The following is a 16,121-nucleotide window of genomic DNA, read 5'->3' on the forward strand; positions in this document are numbered from 1 at the left end:
CAAACTTATCTAAAGGGTCCAATGTCTCTAACAAGTTCCTCCTACACTGTTCCCACTCAGCCAGCCGCTGAGGCTGCTCAACCATACACTCCGGGAGGGCACTTAATTTCCTTTCCTGGACATCGTACGTCTGAGACAACTGCTGATTCACTCCATAGCTTACCTTCATAACCCCCACCTCCACCCCCACCCCCACCCCTGCAGTACCACCTTCATTGCGTCTCATTCTGTGGCCCTTGCATTTGTACTCTGCCAGTTCTTCTCAAAATAGTGCTCTAGCACTTCAGCCACTGTGGAAGCAAAGACCGGGTCTCCACTCCACTTTCATGTCTCCACCTTGGTAAAGTGGGGGCTCTCCTGCCCAGCCATTATAAGAGCAGCAATGGGGAATGATCAGATAAATAGCACGCCAAATTGGAAATGTCAAACATATCTTAGACCATGTTACAAGACACCAGGCAATAATCCAGGTGGCTATGGGTCACTGTCGCTGGTGTAAAACAGGAGTAGGTGTGGCTCTGAGGAAAGCGCACCCTCCACACATCATGTAACCCAATGCTTCCCATAACTTCCCGCAGGCCACTCATCATGGACTCTGCCCTCTGGGGCAAAATGTTGAATTTGCTGTCTAGCTCACAGTTTATATCACCAGCCAGCATCACATCTGGACCAACATTCTCCAGTGTGCTGTGTTGTATTAGGCCAGTGGCTGGTAGTATGAATGGCACTGTGTGTGGCGCATGAAAGGCATGTAAAGTGGCTGGTGACTTGACGGCTTAACTCCAGTAATCATGCGTTCAATATTCTGATACTGCTATTAGTATTTGCTCTTTGACTCAGATGTTCAGCTTGACGTAACCTGCATTGATCCAACTCACTTTCCCACAATGCCCAGCAAAATTCAAACTTTTCTTAAATGGCTAAAATCACACATTTTCTTTACATTTCTATGAGTGAACGTTTTTGAATCTGCCGCGATCCACAAATCTCTAACCACCCAGTGTTCCCATACATCTCTGGATAAACAACTGTACCCTGTTTGTGTGAGTGGGGATAGCGCCTTCAATAAGATAGGCCTCAAAATGGACAACTAGTTATTCGCAGTCAAAACAGATGTTTTATTATAATGCTGGTAGTTGTGTATTTTTGGCCCGGGATTCCCCTGCACCCAGGGAAAATGCCCAACCAGACATTTCTGAAAACTAGACACCCAGTGGAGTCTACGGTGCTGTGACTTGTGTGGATCTCAAAAGATATATATATTTTTTGTACCCAAAATTCCTTCCAAACAACACATTTTGGCTAAAAACACACATTTTCTTCACATTTCTGTGAGAGAAAGTTCCAGAATCTGCAGAGATCCCAAATTTTCAACTACCCAGCATTCTCATGCGTCTCCTGATATCAGCAGTACCACACATTTGATAATGGGACAACGTTCACTATACACTACAGATGCTATGTGGAGAGATCAGTGATAGCGATAACTATACTTTTTGGGCCCAGGCTCGGCTGCCAACCTTGCAGCCCTACCAACCACTGGCCTATCGCTGATCTCTAGACATAGCCATCATGTCATGAAGATATGTATGTGTCTGTATATATGATTAAAGATTTAAAACTATATCGTCCTGCCTCCCTGTCTACCAATTTCTAACATTTCTTACAACATTGTAACCTTTTGCTTTAATTTAGATTCAAATGTGTTGATGTGGGCGTTAATGGCTGCTCCCACGCCTTTTCTCTTACTTGAGTTACACTAAATTTCATTAGTTGCACGTTTGCGTTGTCTTTGCTGGTAAACTTCCATTAAAAAATATAATCAAATCCCATATTAGATTTTGTGTCTTTATTAAAATAAACTTTCCCTCTCAAGAATTAAGAAAATATTTATTCCAGGACAAATCCAGGGCAACCCAAGACAAGGACTATATATAAATGAATATAACCACCAAACAGATCAGGGACTTGGACGAACCCAAAAAAGCTCCATAGATTTGCACAGGACACCAGCATCCAGTTACTATCTAGGCTTGGGAGCCCCACGATTCCATCAGTCTGTCTCTTAACGTATAGAAACGTGTGCCGTGCATTTAAACCCTAAAATATCCATGTTTATAATGCTATATATATATATGTTGTGCTTCCCATAAATAGTGATTCACAGAAGGTACTCCCTCTCCAGCGATACTGTTTAATGCCACTGAACTGCATAAACACACAGAATAATCTCACTGATAGGAGCTTCTTCCAAATCACTGGGCTGTGCTATTAATTTGAATTTCCTACTTGACACCTTTGTCCGACATTCACCACCCTGATCTAAACCCCATTCACAGACTTCAAGTTTCTGCCTTTACACATGCACTGGGTTCAAGCATCCGTTTGGTCAACAATGAATACAGAGTCTGTGTTAATGCCAACGTTCTCTAGGCTCAGCCCTTCTTCAATTTCAAGATTTCTTCTTGGATACGGTGTACACAGTGTGTAAATGGAACTGTGATAGCCCAACTTCATCATCCAATCCAGCAATACCTTGAAAAATAAAGATTAGACTTTACTATAATTTTATTGTGTATAAAAATTATCTTTAAGCAATTCACTAATAGAACAGAACATACAAAAATAATGTCAAAACACAGTGCAATTGGTGATGATGTTACTCTTTGATGTAAGTTATACTACCATCCGGATTCAACTCCCATGCCTTTTTGAGACAACTGTCATTTTCTGGAAGATAATAGAAGCCCTTACATTATGAACAAGATGGCAGTTATTTCCACTTTCAGCAAGACATTTTTCGGATGTTCTGCAGTGTAGATACTTTGGACATGCACTGTTAGGACAAGCAATTTGCCTTATTTCTAAAGTGTTTAAAGGACTCTTCAGAAAATAGACCACCAAGCCCATGCTGCACATAGAAATTCAACAGTGAGAGGACTGAAGTTGGAATATTGTTTGAAACATGAGTGTCCATTTGCCCATGGCAATCTGGGAAAATCAAGTTGTTTGCAAGAGTTAGATCTACAAATGTAACTACACGCATGAAGGAAAATACAGCTATGCCTGTATACCACTTATGGAGTTCCTATGTAACAAGTATCTCGTAATACAATTGTGGACTAAAATAGGTTAGGGATAAAGGTGGGAAAGACAGTTAAGGAAATATCTTCACTCAAATGTAGATCTGTCCTTGATCCCTGTCCCATGTGCCTCGTTCGATGTATGGATGCCATGTACGACCCTTATGTGTGTGACATCATAAACACCTCTTTACAAAAAGGCAGAATACCAGCTCTGCTTAAAGATACAATGGTTCTGAATCTTTTGAAAAACTCTGGGTTAGGCCTGGCAGTACCCGCAACCCACAGTTCTAGCTTTCTTCTCCTGGATATGGATATGATACCTGAACACTTAAAAAAATTTTTTTTACCACCATATGGCCCTCCAATGGTACTCCGTGTTAGTGAACATGGATGCCTTGGACGGTCAAATGATTTTTAGGCCAACTAGAAATAAATACTTAGCTTTAATTGCAGTGACAGACACCTTCAGATAGGCAGCCAACATCGACAGTGTCCTTCTTCATATCAGACTTATTAGTAGCATCTGAGGCTGTTGGCCACAGCATTCTGATCTCCATAGCAGACAGATTAGGATTGTAAAGATGGCACACTGTCATTCTTTGATTCATTTTTGGATGGTTGAACATGAGTCTTCATATCGCCTTTTCCCTCAAGAGTCTTCATCACCCCAGGATTTTGTGATATCACCCTACTTCCTAATTTATTTTAAAATCTTGTTATTGATTTTATAACAGTATTGCAAAAGCACAAATTAACATATGCGTTGTGAGCATAGCCAAAGTTAATTCAATGTTCAGAATTAGGGATTACACATTCTAGTTTCTCGTGCAGCTAATACAGTAATTTTACCCCAACTTAGTTGGACAAGTAATTTGTCTTCATGGCGCGTGTTAGAAATGGGGTCTCTAGTTGGCAGAGGTATACACCCTTGTCCAAGTAGGAACCACAATCCTAGCCAGGGTAAATCACACACAATCCAAATTATCCTTTGCCCACTCTCTGGTAGCTTGGCACTGAGCGGTCAGGCTTAACTTAGAAGGCATTGTATAAAGTATTTGTGCAATACATCCTGCAGTAACAGTGAGAACACCAGAGAAAGACACCACACAGGTTTAGAAAAATATAAGATAGTTATCTGATTAAATGAAGGTGAAAACGATCCAGCGTTGATAATCACAAGTTGAAATATCACTTTTGCAATGATAAGAAGAGTCTTAAGTTCTTAAAAGCAACAATTGTCTCTTGCAAGCACAAAGTACCTGATTTGTGTCACAATTACATGCACGACGACAACAGAGGAGGAGATGCGTGGAAAAAGGTAGTTGTGCGTCGGGTTTCCAGGTGCACACAGATGATGCGTTGATTCTTTCCCACAGGGCAAGGACTTTGCGTCGATTTTCGGCACGCAGGATTGAATCCTCTTTGCGATGCAGGGTCTTTTGACATCCAGGGACAATGCGTGGAAATCCTGGGCGTGCGGGGCAAAGTCACAGCTGTTGTGTTGATCCGGTGGGTGATGCACAATTTCTGCCTCGTGGCTGGCGCTGCGTCGATTCCTCTCGCAGCAAGTAGGGCTGCGTTGTTCCGGCTTGGTGATGCGTCAATCCGGTGGGCTGTGTGTTGAAGTTTCGGTCGCAACGTTAGCGCTGCGTCCATCTCCACTCTGGGAGCCAGGCTGGGCCGTTCTCGTTTGGCGATGCAGTGATTTTCTCACCGCTGGACAAGCTGTGCGTCGATTCCAGCAGGCTGTGCATCGGTTTTCACCGCACAAGGAATTTCTTTGCAAAGATGAAGTCTTTTTGGTCCTGAGACTTCAGGAAACAGGAGGCAAGCTCAATCCAAGCCCTTGGAGAGCACTTCTCAGCAGAGCCAGAGGCCAGCAAGGCAGCAGTCCTTTATAGCAAACCAGTCCAGGTGAGTCCTTTGGGCAGCCAGGCAGCTTCTTTTGGCAGGTTGCAAGTTCTGGTGCAAAATGTCTGTCCCAAGAAGTGTCTAGTTTGGCAGGGTCAGGGACCCAGTTTATATACCTAAAAGTGCCTTTGAAGTGGGGGAGACTTCAAAGAGTGGTTTTGAAGTGCACAAGGTCCCCTTTCAGTACAACCCTGCCTGCCTGGGTCCTAGTAGGGGATTTAGTAGTCCTTTGTGTGAGGGCAGACCACTGTCCTTTGAAATATAAATGTCAAGCCCTCCAACCTTCCAGCCCAGGAAGACCCATTCAGTATGCAGATGTGTGCAGGTGTGACTGAGCATCCTGTGTTTGTGGTTGTCTGGGTGAAATGCACAAGGGAGCTGTCCACTAGCCCCAGCCCAGACGTGCATCGGAGACAGGCTGTAAGGCACAGAAAGATTTAAGTGCAGAGAAAGGCTCACTTTCTAAAAGTAGCATTTCTAAAATAGTAATATAAAATCCAACCTCACCAGTCAGCAGGATTTTGTATTACCATTCTGGCCTTACTAAATATGACCTGTTTACCCCTTTCTAATCAGAATCTACTACTAAAACAGTTTATGAGGGTAGCCTTGAGGTTAGCCTACGAAAGGAGCAGGCCTCACAGCAGTGGAAAACGAATTTAGGAGTCTTGCACTACCAGGACATATTAAATACACAGGTATATGCCCTGCCGTTTACCTACACAGCACCCTTCCTTATTGGTTACCTAGGGCCTACCCTTAGGGGTGACATATGTAGAAAAAGGGGAGTTCAAGGCTTGGCAAGTACTTTTAAAAGCCAAGTCGAAGTGGCAGTGAAATTGCGCACACAGGCCTTGCAATGGCAGGCCTGAGAAATGGTTAAGGGGCTACTCATTATGGGTGGCACAATCAGTGCCTCAAGCCCACTAGTAGCATTTAATTTACAGGCCCTGGGCACATGCAGTGCACTTTACTAGGGACTTACAAATTAATTAAATATGCCAATTGGGTATGAGCCAATGTCACCATGTTTTAAGGGAGAGAGCATGTGCACCTTACACTGGTTAGCAGTGTTAAAGTGTGCAGAGTCCTAAAACCAGCAAAAACAGTGTCAAAAAGTGGAGGGAGGCAGGCAAAAAGTTGGGGGTGACCACCCTAAGGCTGTCAGGTCTAACATGTGTCCCCCCTCAACCCCTCTCGGAAGTGGGGAGAGCTATCTGACCACTTGGGAACTCCCATTGCTAAGGCGAAGTATCTGGAGAGACCATCAGCAACGTGGTCAATCCCCGGGTGGTGCTCCACCGTAAAGTCCATTCCCTGTAGGGAAGTGGACCACCTCAAGAGTTTAGGATTTCCAAACAGGTATAGTCTCAGCTTCTTCTGTGCCCAGACCATAGCAGATGCTTCTCTTTTAATATCACTCCACCTCTGTTACCGTGGTAATAGTCTTCTGGTAATAAAGACTACCGGTTGGTCTAGGCCCTCCTCATTCAGCTGTGCTAGGACCGCCCCTATGCCATGCTCTGAAGAGTCTGTCTGCATGAAGAATTCTCTGGAGTAGTAAGGGGCCCTGAGCATGGGTGCTGTGCACATGGCTTTCTTCATGGAGTCAGAGGCTTTTTTACAAGCCTCTGTCCAATTCACCAACCTAGGTTGTTTCTTGGATGCGAGTTCTGTTAAGGAGGGCACTATGGAGCCAAAACCCTTAACAAATCTTCGGTAGTATCTGGTGAGACCTAAGAAGGCTCTCACCTCTGTTTGGGCTCTAGGTGGTTGCCAGGCCTTGATTGTTTCAATCCTGGTCTGGAGGGGCTGCACCTCGCCACCGCCTACTAGGTGTCCCAAGTACACCACAGAACCCTGCCCAATCTGGCACTTACTGGCCTTGATGGTCAGGCCTGCCTGTTGCAGGGCCTGAAGCACCTCCTTGAGGTGGAGCAGGTGTTCCTCCCAGCTGGAACTGTAGATGACGATGTCGTTTAGATAGGCTGCACAGAAGGCATCCTTGCCAGCTAGGCAACCGTTGGAAGGTAGCATAGCGGGGGGGGTCTTTCAGTCCAAAGGGTATGACCCGGAACTGGTAATGACCCTCAGGAGTAGGAAAAAGCTGATCTCTCTTTTGCCCCTTTAGTCGGGGCAATCTGCCAGTACCCTGATGTGAGGTCAAAGGTACAAAGGAACTTGGTAGCACCCAGCCTGTCTACAAGCTCATCAGCTCAGGGGATGGGGTGAGCATCTGTCTTTGTGACAGAGTTGAGATCCCGGTAGTCCATGTAGAACCTAAGCTCTGGCTTGGCACCGGGAGCAGCAGCCTTGGGAACCAACCCCAGTGGGCTGGACCAGGGACTACTGGATTCCTCTACCACCCCAAGGGCCAGCATCTTGGTAACTTTCTCCTTGATGCTGGACCTCACCTTATCTGACATTGTAATGAAAATGTCACTTACCCAGTGTACATCTGTTCGTGGCATTAGTCGCTGCAGATTCACATGTTTGGCACAGTCCGCTGCCTGGTGTTGGGCTCGGAGTATTACAAGTTGTTTTTCTTCGAAGAAGTCTTTTTGGTCACGGGACCGAAGGACTCCTCCCTCCTCGGCTCCATTGCGCATGGGCGTCGACTCCATCTTGGATTGTTTTCCCCGCAGAGGGTGAGGATGGAGTTGTTTGGTATAAATAGTGCCCATGCAATGGAGTGAATATGTATGTACGTTAAGAGTTTCTAATAATTATTTACAAATGTTCAGATGTTTAAGATTTATGATCTACTTCTAAACGGCTACAGGCTTCCCGGGGAGGTGGGAGGGTACATGTGAATCTGCAGCGACTAATGCCACGAACAGATGTACACTGGGTAAGTGACATTTTCAGTTCGATGGCATATGTTGCTGCAGATACACATGTTTCGCATAGACTATAAAGCAGTTACCTCCCCTAAAAGCGGTGGTTTAGCCTGTAGGAGTTGAAGTAGTTTGGAATAATGTTCTTAGGACAGCTTGGCCCACTGTAGCTTGTTGTGCATTTAGTACGTCTACACAGTAGTGTTTAGTAAACGTATGAAGCGTAGACCAGGTTGCAGCCTTACATATTTCGCTCATAGGAATGTTTCCTAGAAAGGCCATTGTAGCACCTTTCTTTCTGGTTGAGTGTGCCTTTGGTGTAATAGGCAATTCTCTTTTGGCTTTAAGATAGCATGTTTGAATGCATCTGACTATCCATCTAGCAATGCCTTGTTTAGAGATTGGATTTCCTATGTGTGGTTTTTGAAAAGCTATGAACAGTTGTTTTGTTTTCCTGATTAGCTTTGTTCTGTCAATGTAATACATTAGTGCTCTTTTGATGTCTAATGTATGTAGTGCCCTTTCAGCCACAGAGTTTGGTTGTGGGAAGAACACTGGCAATTCTACTGCTTGATTTAAATGGAATGGTGAGATTACTTTTGGCAGAAATTTTGGATTTGTTCTTAGAACTATTTTATTGTTGTGTATTTGAATAAATGGTTCTTGTATGGTAAATGCCTGTATTTCACTTACTCTTCTGAGGGATGTGATTGCAATGAGAAATGCGACCTTCCAGGTTAGATATTGCATTTCACAGGAATGCATGGGTTCGAAAGGTGGACCCATGAGTCTTGTTAAGACGATGTTAAGATTCCATGAAGGAACTGGTGGTGTTCTTGGTGGTATAATTCTTTTTAGCCCTTCCATGAATGCTTTAATAACTGGTATTCTAAATAGAGACGATGAATGAGTAGTTTGTAGGTAAGCAGATATTGCTGCGAGGTGTATTTTTATAGATGAAAAAGCGAGATTTGCTTTTTGCAAGTGTAGTAAGTATCCTACTATGTCTTTAGTAGAGGCATGTAATGGTTGTATTTGATTGGCATGGCAGTAGTAAACAAATCTTTTCCACTTAGATGCATAGCAGTGTCTAGTGGAAGGTTTTCTAGCTTGTTTTATGACCTCCATGCATTCTTGTGTGAGGTCTAAGTGTCCGAATTCTAGGATTTCAGGAGCCAAATTGCCAGATTCAATGATGCTGGGTTTGGATGCCTGATCTGTTGTTTGTGTTGTGTTAACAGATCTGGCCTGTTGGGTAGTTTGACATGCGGTACTAGTGAAAGGTCTAGTAGAGTTGTATACCAAGGTTGTCTTGCCCATGTGGGTGCTATCAGTATGAGTTTGAGTTGGTTTTGACTCAACTTGTTTACTAGATATGGAAGGAGAGGGGGAAAAGCGTACGCAAATATCCCTGACCAACTCATCCATAGAGCATTGCCTTGTGATTCGCGGTGTGGGTACCTGGATGCGAAGTTTTGGCATTTTGAGTTTTGTTTTGTTGCGAACAAATCTATCTGGGGTGTTCCCCAAATTTGAAAGTACTTGTTCAGAACTTGGGGGTGAATTTCCCATTCGTGGACTTGTTGGTGGTCTCGCGAAAGGTTGTCTGCTAGTTGGTTTTGTATTCCTGGAATAAATTGTGCTATTAGGCGAATGTTGTTGTGAATCGCCCACTGCCAAATTTTTTGTGTTAGGAGGCACAATTGTGTTGAGTGTGTTCCCCCTTGTTTGTTTAAATAATACATTGTTGTCATGTTGTCTGTTTTGACAAGAATGTATTTGTGTGTTATTATGGGTTGGAAGGCTTTTAACGCTAGAAATACTGCTAACAGTTCTAGGTAATTGATATGAAATTTTGTTTCGTGTATATCCCATTGTCCTTGAATGCTGTGGTGATTGAGGTGTGCTCCCCACCCTGTCATGGAAGCATCTGTTGTTATAACGTATTGAGGCACTGGGTCCTGAAATGTCCGCCCTTTGTTTAAATTTTTGCTGTTCCACCATAGAAGCGAGAGGTATGTTTGGCGGTCTACCAACACCAGATTTTGAAGTTGACCCTGTGCTTGTGACCATTGTGATGCTAGACACTGTTGTAAGGGTCGCATGTGTAGTCTTGCGTTTGGGACAATGGCTATGCATGATGACATCATGCCTAGAAGTTTTAGCACAAATTTTGCTTGTATCTTTTGGTTTGGAAACATAGCACTTATTACCTTGTGGAATGCCTGCACTCTTTGTGGACTTGGAGTGGCAATTCCTTTTGATGTGTTGATGGTTGCTCCTAGATATTGTTGTGTTTGACACGGTTCTAGGTGTGATTTTGTATAGTTGATGGAAAACCCCAGTTTGTGAAGGGTTTGTATGACAAATGTGGTGTCGTTTGCGCATTTTTTTACTGTGTTGGTCTTGATTAGTCAATCGTCTAGGTAAGGGAACACATGTATCTGTTGTCTCCTGATGTGTGCTGCTACTACTGCTAGACATTTTGTGAACACTCTTGGTGCAGTTGTTATTCCGAATGGCAACACCTTGAATTGGTAATGTATTCCTTTGAATACGAACCGTAGGTACTTTCTGTGAGAAGGGTGTATTGGTATATGAAAGTACGCATCCTTTAGGTCTAATGTGGTCATGTAATCTTGCTGTTTGAGCAGTGGAATGATGTCTTGTAGTGTGACCATGTGAAAATGGTCTGATATGATGTAGGTATTTAGTGTCCTGAGATCTAATATTGGTCTTAATGTTTTGTCTTTTTTTGGAATTAGAAAGTACAGGGAGTAAACTCCTGTGTTTTTTTGTTGTACTGGTACTAACTCTATTGCATCCTTTTGCAGTAGTGCTTGAACTTCTAGTCCTAAAAGTTCTAAATGTTGTGGTGACATTTTGCGTGTTTTGGGGGGGATGTTTGGTGGGAAGTTGTGGAATTCTATGCAATAGCCATGTTGGATTATTGCTAATACCCAATTGTCTGTTGTAATCTGTTGCCAAGATTGGTAGAATTGGCTTAGTCTTCCCCCCACTGGTGTTGAGTGAAGGGGTTGCGTGACTTGAAAGTCACTGTTTAGGTGGAGGTGTTTTTGGAGTCTGGAATCTTCCCCTACTCCTTGGGAATTGACCCCCCCGATATCCCCTGAAACCTCCCCTTTGGAAGGAACCCTGAGATGGTGTGGTTCTTGTTTGTTGGCTGGTGGTGTCTGTGGGTTGGCCACGAAACCCCCCTCTAAATGGAGTTTTTCTGAAAGAGCCTCTGCTCTGCGGGGAGTAGAGTGCGCCCATGGCCTTGGCCGTGTCTGTGTCCTTTTTAAGTTTTTCAATGGCTGTATCCACTTCAGAGCCAAAAAGTTGTTTCTCGTTGAAGGGCATATTAAGGACAGCCTGCTGGATTTCAGGTTTGAAGCCTGAAGTGCGTAGCCAAGCGTGTCTCCTTATGGTGACAGCAGTGTTGACTGTTCTTGCTGCAGTATCGGCTGCGTCTAGTGAAGAGCGGATTTGATTGTTTGAGATCGTTTGTCCCTCTTCCACTATTTGCTGCGCCCTTTTTTGGTATTCCTGGGGAAGATGGTCTACGAGAAGTTGCATCTCGTCCCAGTGTGCGCGGTCATATCTGGCCAGCAGCGCTTGTGAATTTGCGATGCGCCACTGGTTGGCTGCCTGTGATGCTACTCTTTTCCCTGCCGCATCAAATTTTCGGCTTTCTTTGTCCGGAGGTGGGGCGTCGCCAGATGTATGTGAATTTGCTCTCTTGCGAGCTGCCCCTACTACCACGGAGTCAGGTGGTAACTGTGAAGTAATAAACACTGGGTCTGTGGGTGGTGGTTTGTATTTCTTATCCACCCTTGGGGTGATGGCTCTTGATTTTACGGGCTCTTCAAAAATTTGTTTTGCGTGCCGTAACATCCCTGGTAGCATTGGGAGACATTGATATTGGCTGTGTGTAGCCGAGAGGGTGTTAAATAAAAAATCATCCTCTATAGGATCGGAATGCAGTTGGACATTGTGGAATTCTGCTGCCCTAGCCACCAGTTGCGAGTATGAGGTACTGTCCTCTGGCGGTGACGGCTTTGTGGGGTATGACTCGGGATCATTGTCCGGCACTGGGGTGTCATACAGGTCCCAAGCGTCTTGATCCTGATCGTCATGACTTATGGTAGTTTGCGCTGGTGAGTGCATTTGTGGCGGTGTTTGTGCCGGCGATGCCTGTGGTGGAGAGGGCAGAGGCGTGACTTTTTTAACCACTTTGGCTTGTGGTTGTGCGTCATCCTTTGGAAGTCCGATCCTTCTTTTCCTCATGATTGGGGGAAGGGTTGATATCTTCCCTGTGTCGTGCTGGATGTACAGTCTCTTTTGTGTGTAGTCCGATTCTACACTTTGGAGCTCTTGTCCAAATTTGTGCATTTGGCCACTCATTCCTTGTTTCTCTGAGTAGGATGAAGGTGTGGTATTTTTCGGCGCCGAAAGAGAATCTTTTTTCGGTTTCGGCACCGACAGAATTTTTGTTCCTTTCGGCATGGATTCTCGGTGCCGATGTTTTTCGGTGCCGGTATCTTGTTTTTGTCTCTCGGAGCCGCTTTCTCGGCTCCGAGGTTGCTCCATGGCGGTCCCTCGACCGGAGTCGGGTGTCTTCGCTATGGGCGTGCCCTTTTTCGGCGCCTTCGACGGGTCGCCTGTTTTATGGGTCGAGCCATGGCCTGTTGGCAGTGGCGTCCCCTGGGCTTTCGGTTTGTCGATGGATTTACTTTTCGACGTCTTACTCACAGTTTGTTGCTGTTGTTCGACGTCGGAGTCTCCGGATTCTGATTCCGGAACCGAGAATGTTTCCTCTTCCTCGTCGAAACATTGTTTTGTCGACGTGGACGCCATTTTTGACGCCTGGCTCTTCGGTCCCGGAGTGTTTTTCTGGACCGGAAGGCTCGGCAGGCTTCACAGGTATCCTCCTTGTGCTCGGGGGACAAGCACAAGTTACAGACCAAGTGCTGATCTGTATAAGGATACTTACTGTGACATTTTGGGCAGAAACGAAACGGGGTCCGTTCCATCGGCTTCGATGTCGCACGCGGTCGGGCCGACCAGGCCCCGATGGGGGATCGAAACTACCCCAAAGTCTTCCGATGATCGGTGTCGATGTACCTAACTATCCCGATACCGAACGGAACAATACCGACGCTTTCTTCCGAGATTCTGACTAACTTTCCGAACCGAAACACGGAGCGAAAAGGAATACGTCCGAACCCGACAGCGGAAAAAAACAATCTAAGATGGAGTCGACGCCCATGCGCAATGGAGCCGAGGAGGGAGGAGTCCTTCGGTCCCGTGACCAAAAAGACTTCTTCGAAGAAAAACAACTTGGAATACACCGAGCCCAACACCAGGCAGCGGACTGTGCCAAACATGTGTATCTGCAGCAACATATGCCATCGAACATTGTATTCTTTACAGGGGGACTATCTCCTGTGTCAATATCATGGACACACAAGTGAGTGAGTCCAGGGGTGAGGGAAAACAGGGATTAGAACTGCTCCAATAACTCGTAGCAGTCTCCTCTCTGATCTGATCTAGGGTCATGGAGTCAGAGAGATTGATACCCTCCACTGACCCATCACCTTCCTTGGCAGAGAGAAGGTCAGGGAGAGGCTCACTCTTATCTTCCAGGCCCTCATCTGTCACCAGAATCATGCTGTCTTCAGACCTCTCATAATGAGGCTTCAGTCTGTTTTGATGGAGCACCCATAGGTGGTTCCTAGGGGACTTGAGGTCCACTAAGTAAGTGACCTCCCCCTTCTGCTCCTTGATTTCGAATGGGCCAGTCCAGCAGTCCTGGAGAGCTCTAGGCTCTACTGGCTCCATTACCCATACTTTGTCTCCAGCTGAGAGTTTTACCAGGGTGGCCTTCTGGTCATACCATTGCTTCATCACCTCTTGACTGGCCTCGAAGTTGCTCTTGGCCTGCTTCCATAAGCGTTGCATCTAGTTGCAGAGGGCCATCATGTAACTGACAACATCCTGGGGGGGGGGGGGGGGGTTCCTGGGAGCTTTCTCCCACCCCTCTTTCACTATGCAGGTATATGTCCTGCCTTTTACCTTCACAGCACCCTGCCCTATGGGTTACCTGGGGCCTACTTTAGCGGTGACATATGTAGAAAAGAAGGAGTTCAAAGCTAGGCAAATACTTTTAAATGCCAAGTCGAAGTGGCAGTGAAACTGCACACAGAGGCCTTGCAATGGCAGGCCTGGGACATAGTTAAAGGGCTCCTTATGTGGGTTTCACAATCAGTGCTGCAGGCCCACTAGTAGCATTTAAGTTACAGGCTCTGGGCACATGCAGCGCACTTTACTAGGGACTTACAAGTAAATTAAATTTGCCAATTGGGTACGAGTTAATGTCACCATGTTTTAAAGGAGAGAGCATATGCACTTTAGCACTGGTTAGCAGTGGTAAAGTGCGCAGGGTCCTAAAACCAGCAAAAACAGTGTCAAAAAGTGGAGGGAGGCAGGCAAAAAGTTGGGGGTGACCACCCTAAAGCTGTCAAGTCTAACAGCGCACAAGGTTCCTGGCCAGCTTATATACACTCTCTTCATGTGTAGCGTGGAATGTATCATAATGCGCAATCAAGAAACACAGTGAGAATGATCAGTCTCACTTAATGTTTACAATTTATATTCCCTAAATGGCCCCCAGATGTCTTTGGGTATAGCTTGCAGGGACCGGAGAGATGCGTACAACTCTGCTCTGCTCTGGCATTGCAGTGTATTGCCCTACCTCTTTAAATCTATTTTACACTTATGCTGACAAGACACAACAGACTTAGCAGCTTTAAAATAACTAGACACCAGCAGCAGCTCTCCAAACGTCCCTCTTCAGAGTCAGCGAATAGGTTGGGAAAATATGGTTGAAATTAAATTCCGAAAATACAGGATTATGCACTGATAGGCAAAAGCAAAGACCACCTAAGCGTTGGAAATCGACCAGTACTTGATTTACAATACACGGACAATGCGGTCTTAACTGCACGTACTGCAAATGGCTTGCAATTGCTCCTTGATACTTTTAACAACTTTATGAGGGGCCTCAACTTGAAAATGAATCATCAGAAATCCAATATTATGATTTGCAGACCTAAGAAGACCCACATTCGCCCTCTTAACATATACAGAATAATTATTACAAAAGTTCATAATTTCAACTATCTTGGTGTTACTTTTTCAGAAAAATTGAGTTGGGAAGGGCTTCTAACTCAGAGAGCTTGCAAATTTAATGCGGCGATAGATGGCATTTTTCGGTTTTCTAAGAAAGTGGGACACAAACCTATTAAGGAACTTCTTAATCTGTACAAATGCAAATGTTTCTCCTTGGGGTTTTACGGGGCAGGAGTCTGGGGTTTCATCATTCCTTTGCAAACTCTTAGCGATCCCCAAAATTACAGTCAGCCTTATCACCCGATTTAAAGCGTACTGAAGGTACAGAGCCATACCCAACATGGGTTGCAAATACTGAACTTAGATTTTAACTGCCCCGATTCAGACTTAGCACTTTGCACTTTATGGCAGATTTTCCCCACCAAGGTCCCTGGTTTCATTCGTTACCTAGTCACCCTGTGATAAACTACCCAGCAAACCTTAGCACATTTTTTTTTAGGTTGCAATATCTGCGTCCACTACTATGCACTTTTGGCTCTAGATCCCATAAAGAATGTTTACAGTATCTCCAACTTTTAGATTCAGAATACTGTTATGTGTTACAAATGATGTATGCAAAGTTTTTAGACTCAGAAAAGCGCTGAATAATGTTAACCTTGATGACATTTGAACGGTTGCATGCTTGTTTATCATCCAGCTGCAAACTGACTAATCTCTTTGGCTCTATGCGATCAAATCATGATTTAATCATATTACTCATTTTATGTGGTGTTCTTACTGATATTTATATGCATGTTTTATTACTGTTGTTTTATTATTGTATTATCCTCTTTTGGCTTTATAGCAGAATAAAGGTCTTTGACTGACTGACAGGAGTTTTAGAAGTAGGTGAAAGCATGGACCTGTTAAGTAGTGATAACTTCCTTGAAGAGATGGGTCGGTGTCCAAACCTACAGAAGGTGGTAGGGAACCTGGAAATAAAACCTGACACAGATCGTACAAGGACGCATCATGTGGAAACTCTTAGATAAGAATCCTCCTAGCAAATAAAAGAATCCATCTTTCACAGAAAGAATGCCCTACACGGCAGAGTTGGCTTTAGTAAGCTCAAAGGGCTATTACAATGTCCTATATTTAGAGCTGGCAAGGGTCT

The 16,121-nt window shown here is 44.7% G+C and overlaps 1 protein-coding gene across 3 annotated transcripts in view; it reads right to left on the reverse strand.

The window, feature by feature from the left end:
• Window positions 1–1,834: 1,834 nt before the first annotated feature.
• Window positions 1,835–16,121, reverse strand: part of UBXN8 (UBX domain protein 8) — a 235,495-nt gene continuing 221,208 nt past the window's right edge. For all 3 annotated transcript variants that reach the window (XM_069235637.1, XM_069235628.1, XM_069235642.1), the window contains one exon: window positions 1,835–2,535. In XM_069235637.1, the coding sequence (XP_069091738.1) occupies window positions 2,374–2,535 (162 nt within the window). In that variant the 3' untranslated portion in view covers window positions 1,835–2,373. The remainder of the gene's footprint in view (window positions 2,536–16,121) is intronic.

The sequence above is a fragment of the Pleurodeles waltl genome, chromosome 1_2 (genome assembly GCF_031143425.1).
Source record: "Pleurodeles waltl isolate 20211129_DDA chromosome 1_2, aPleWal1.hap1.20221129, whole genome shotgun sequence".
Taxonomy (NCBI): domain Eukaryota; kingdom Metazoa; phylum Chordata; class Amphibia; order Caudata; family Salamandridae; genus Pleurodeles; species Pleurodeles waltl.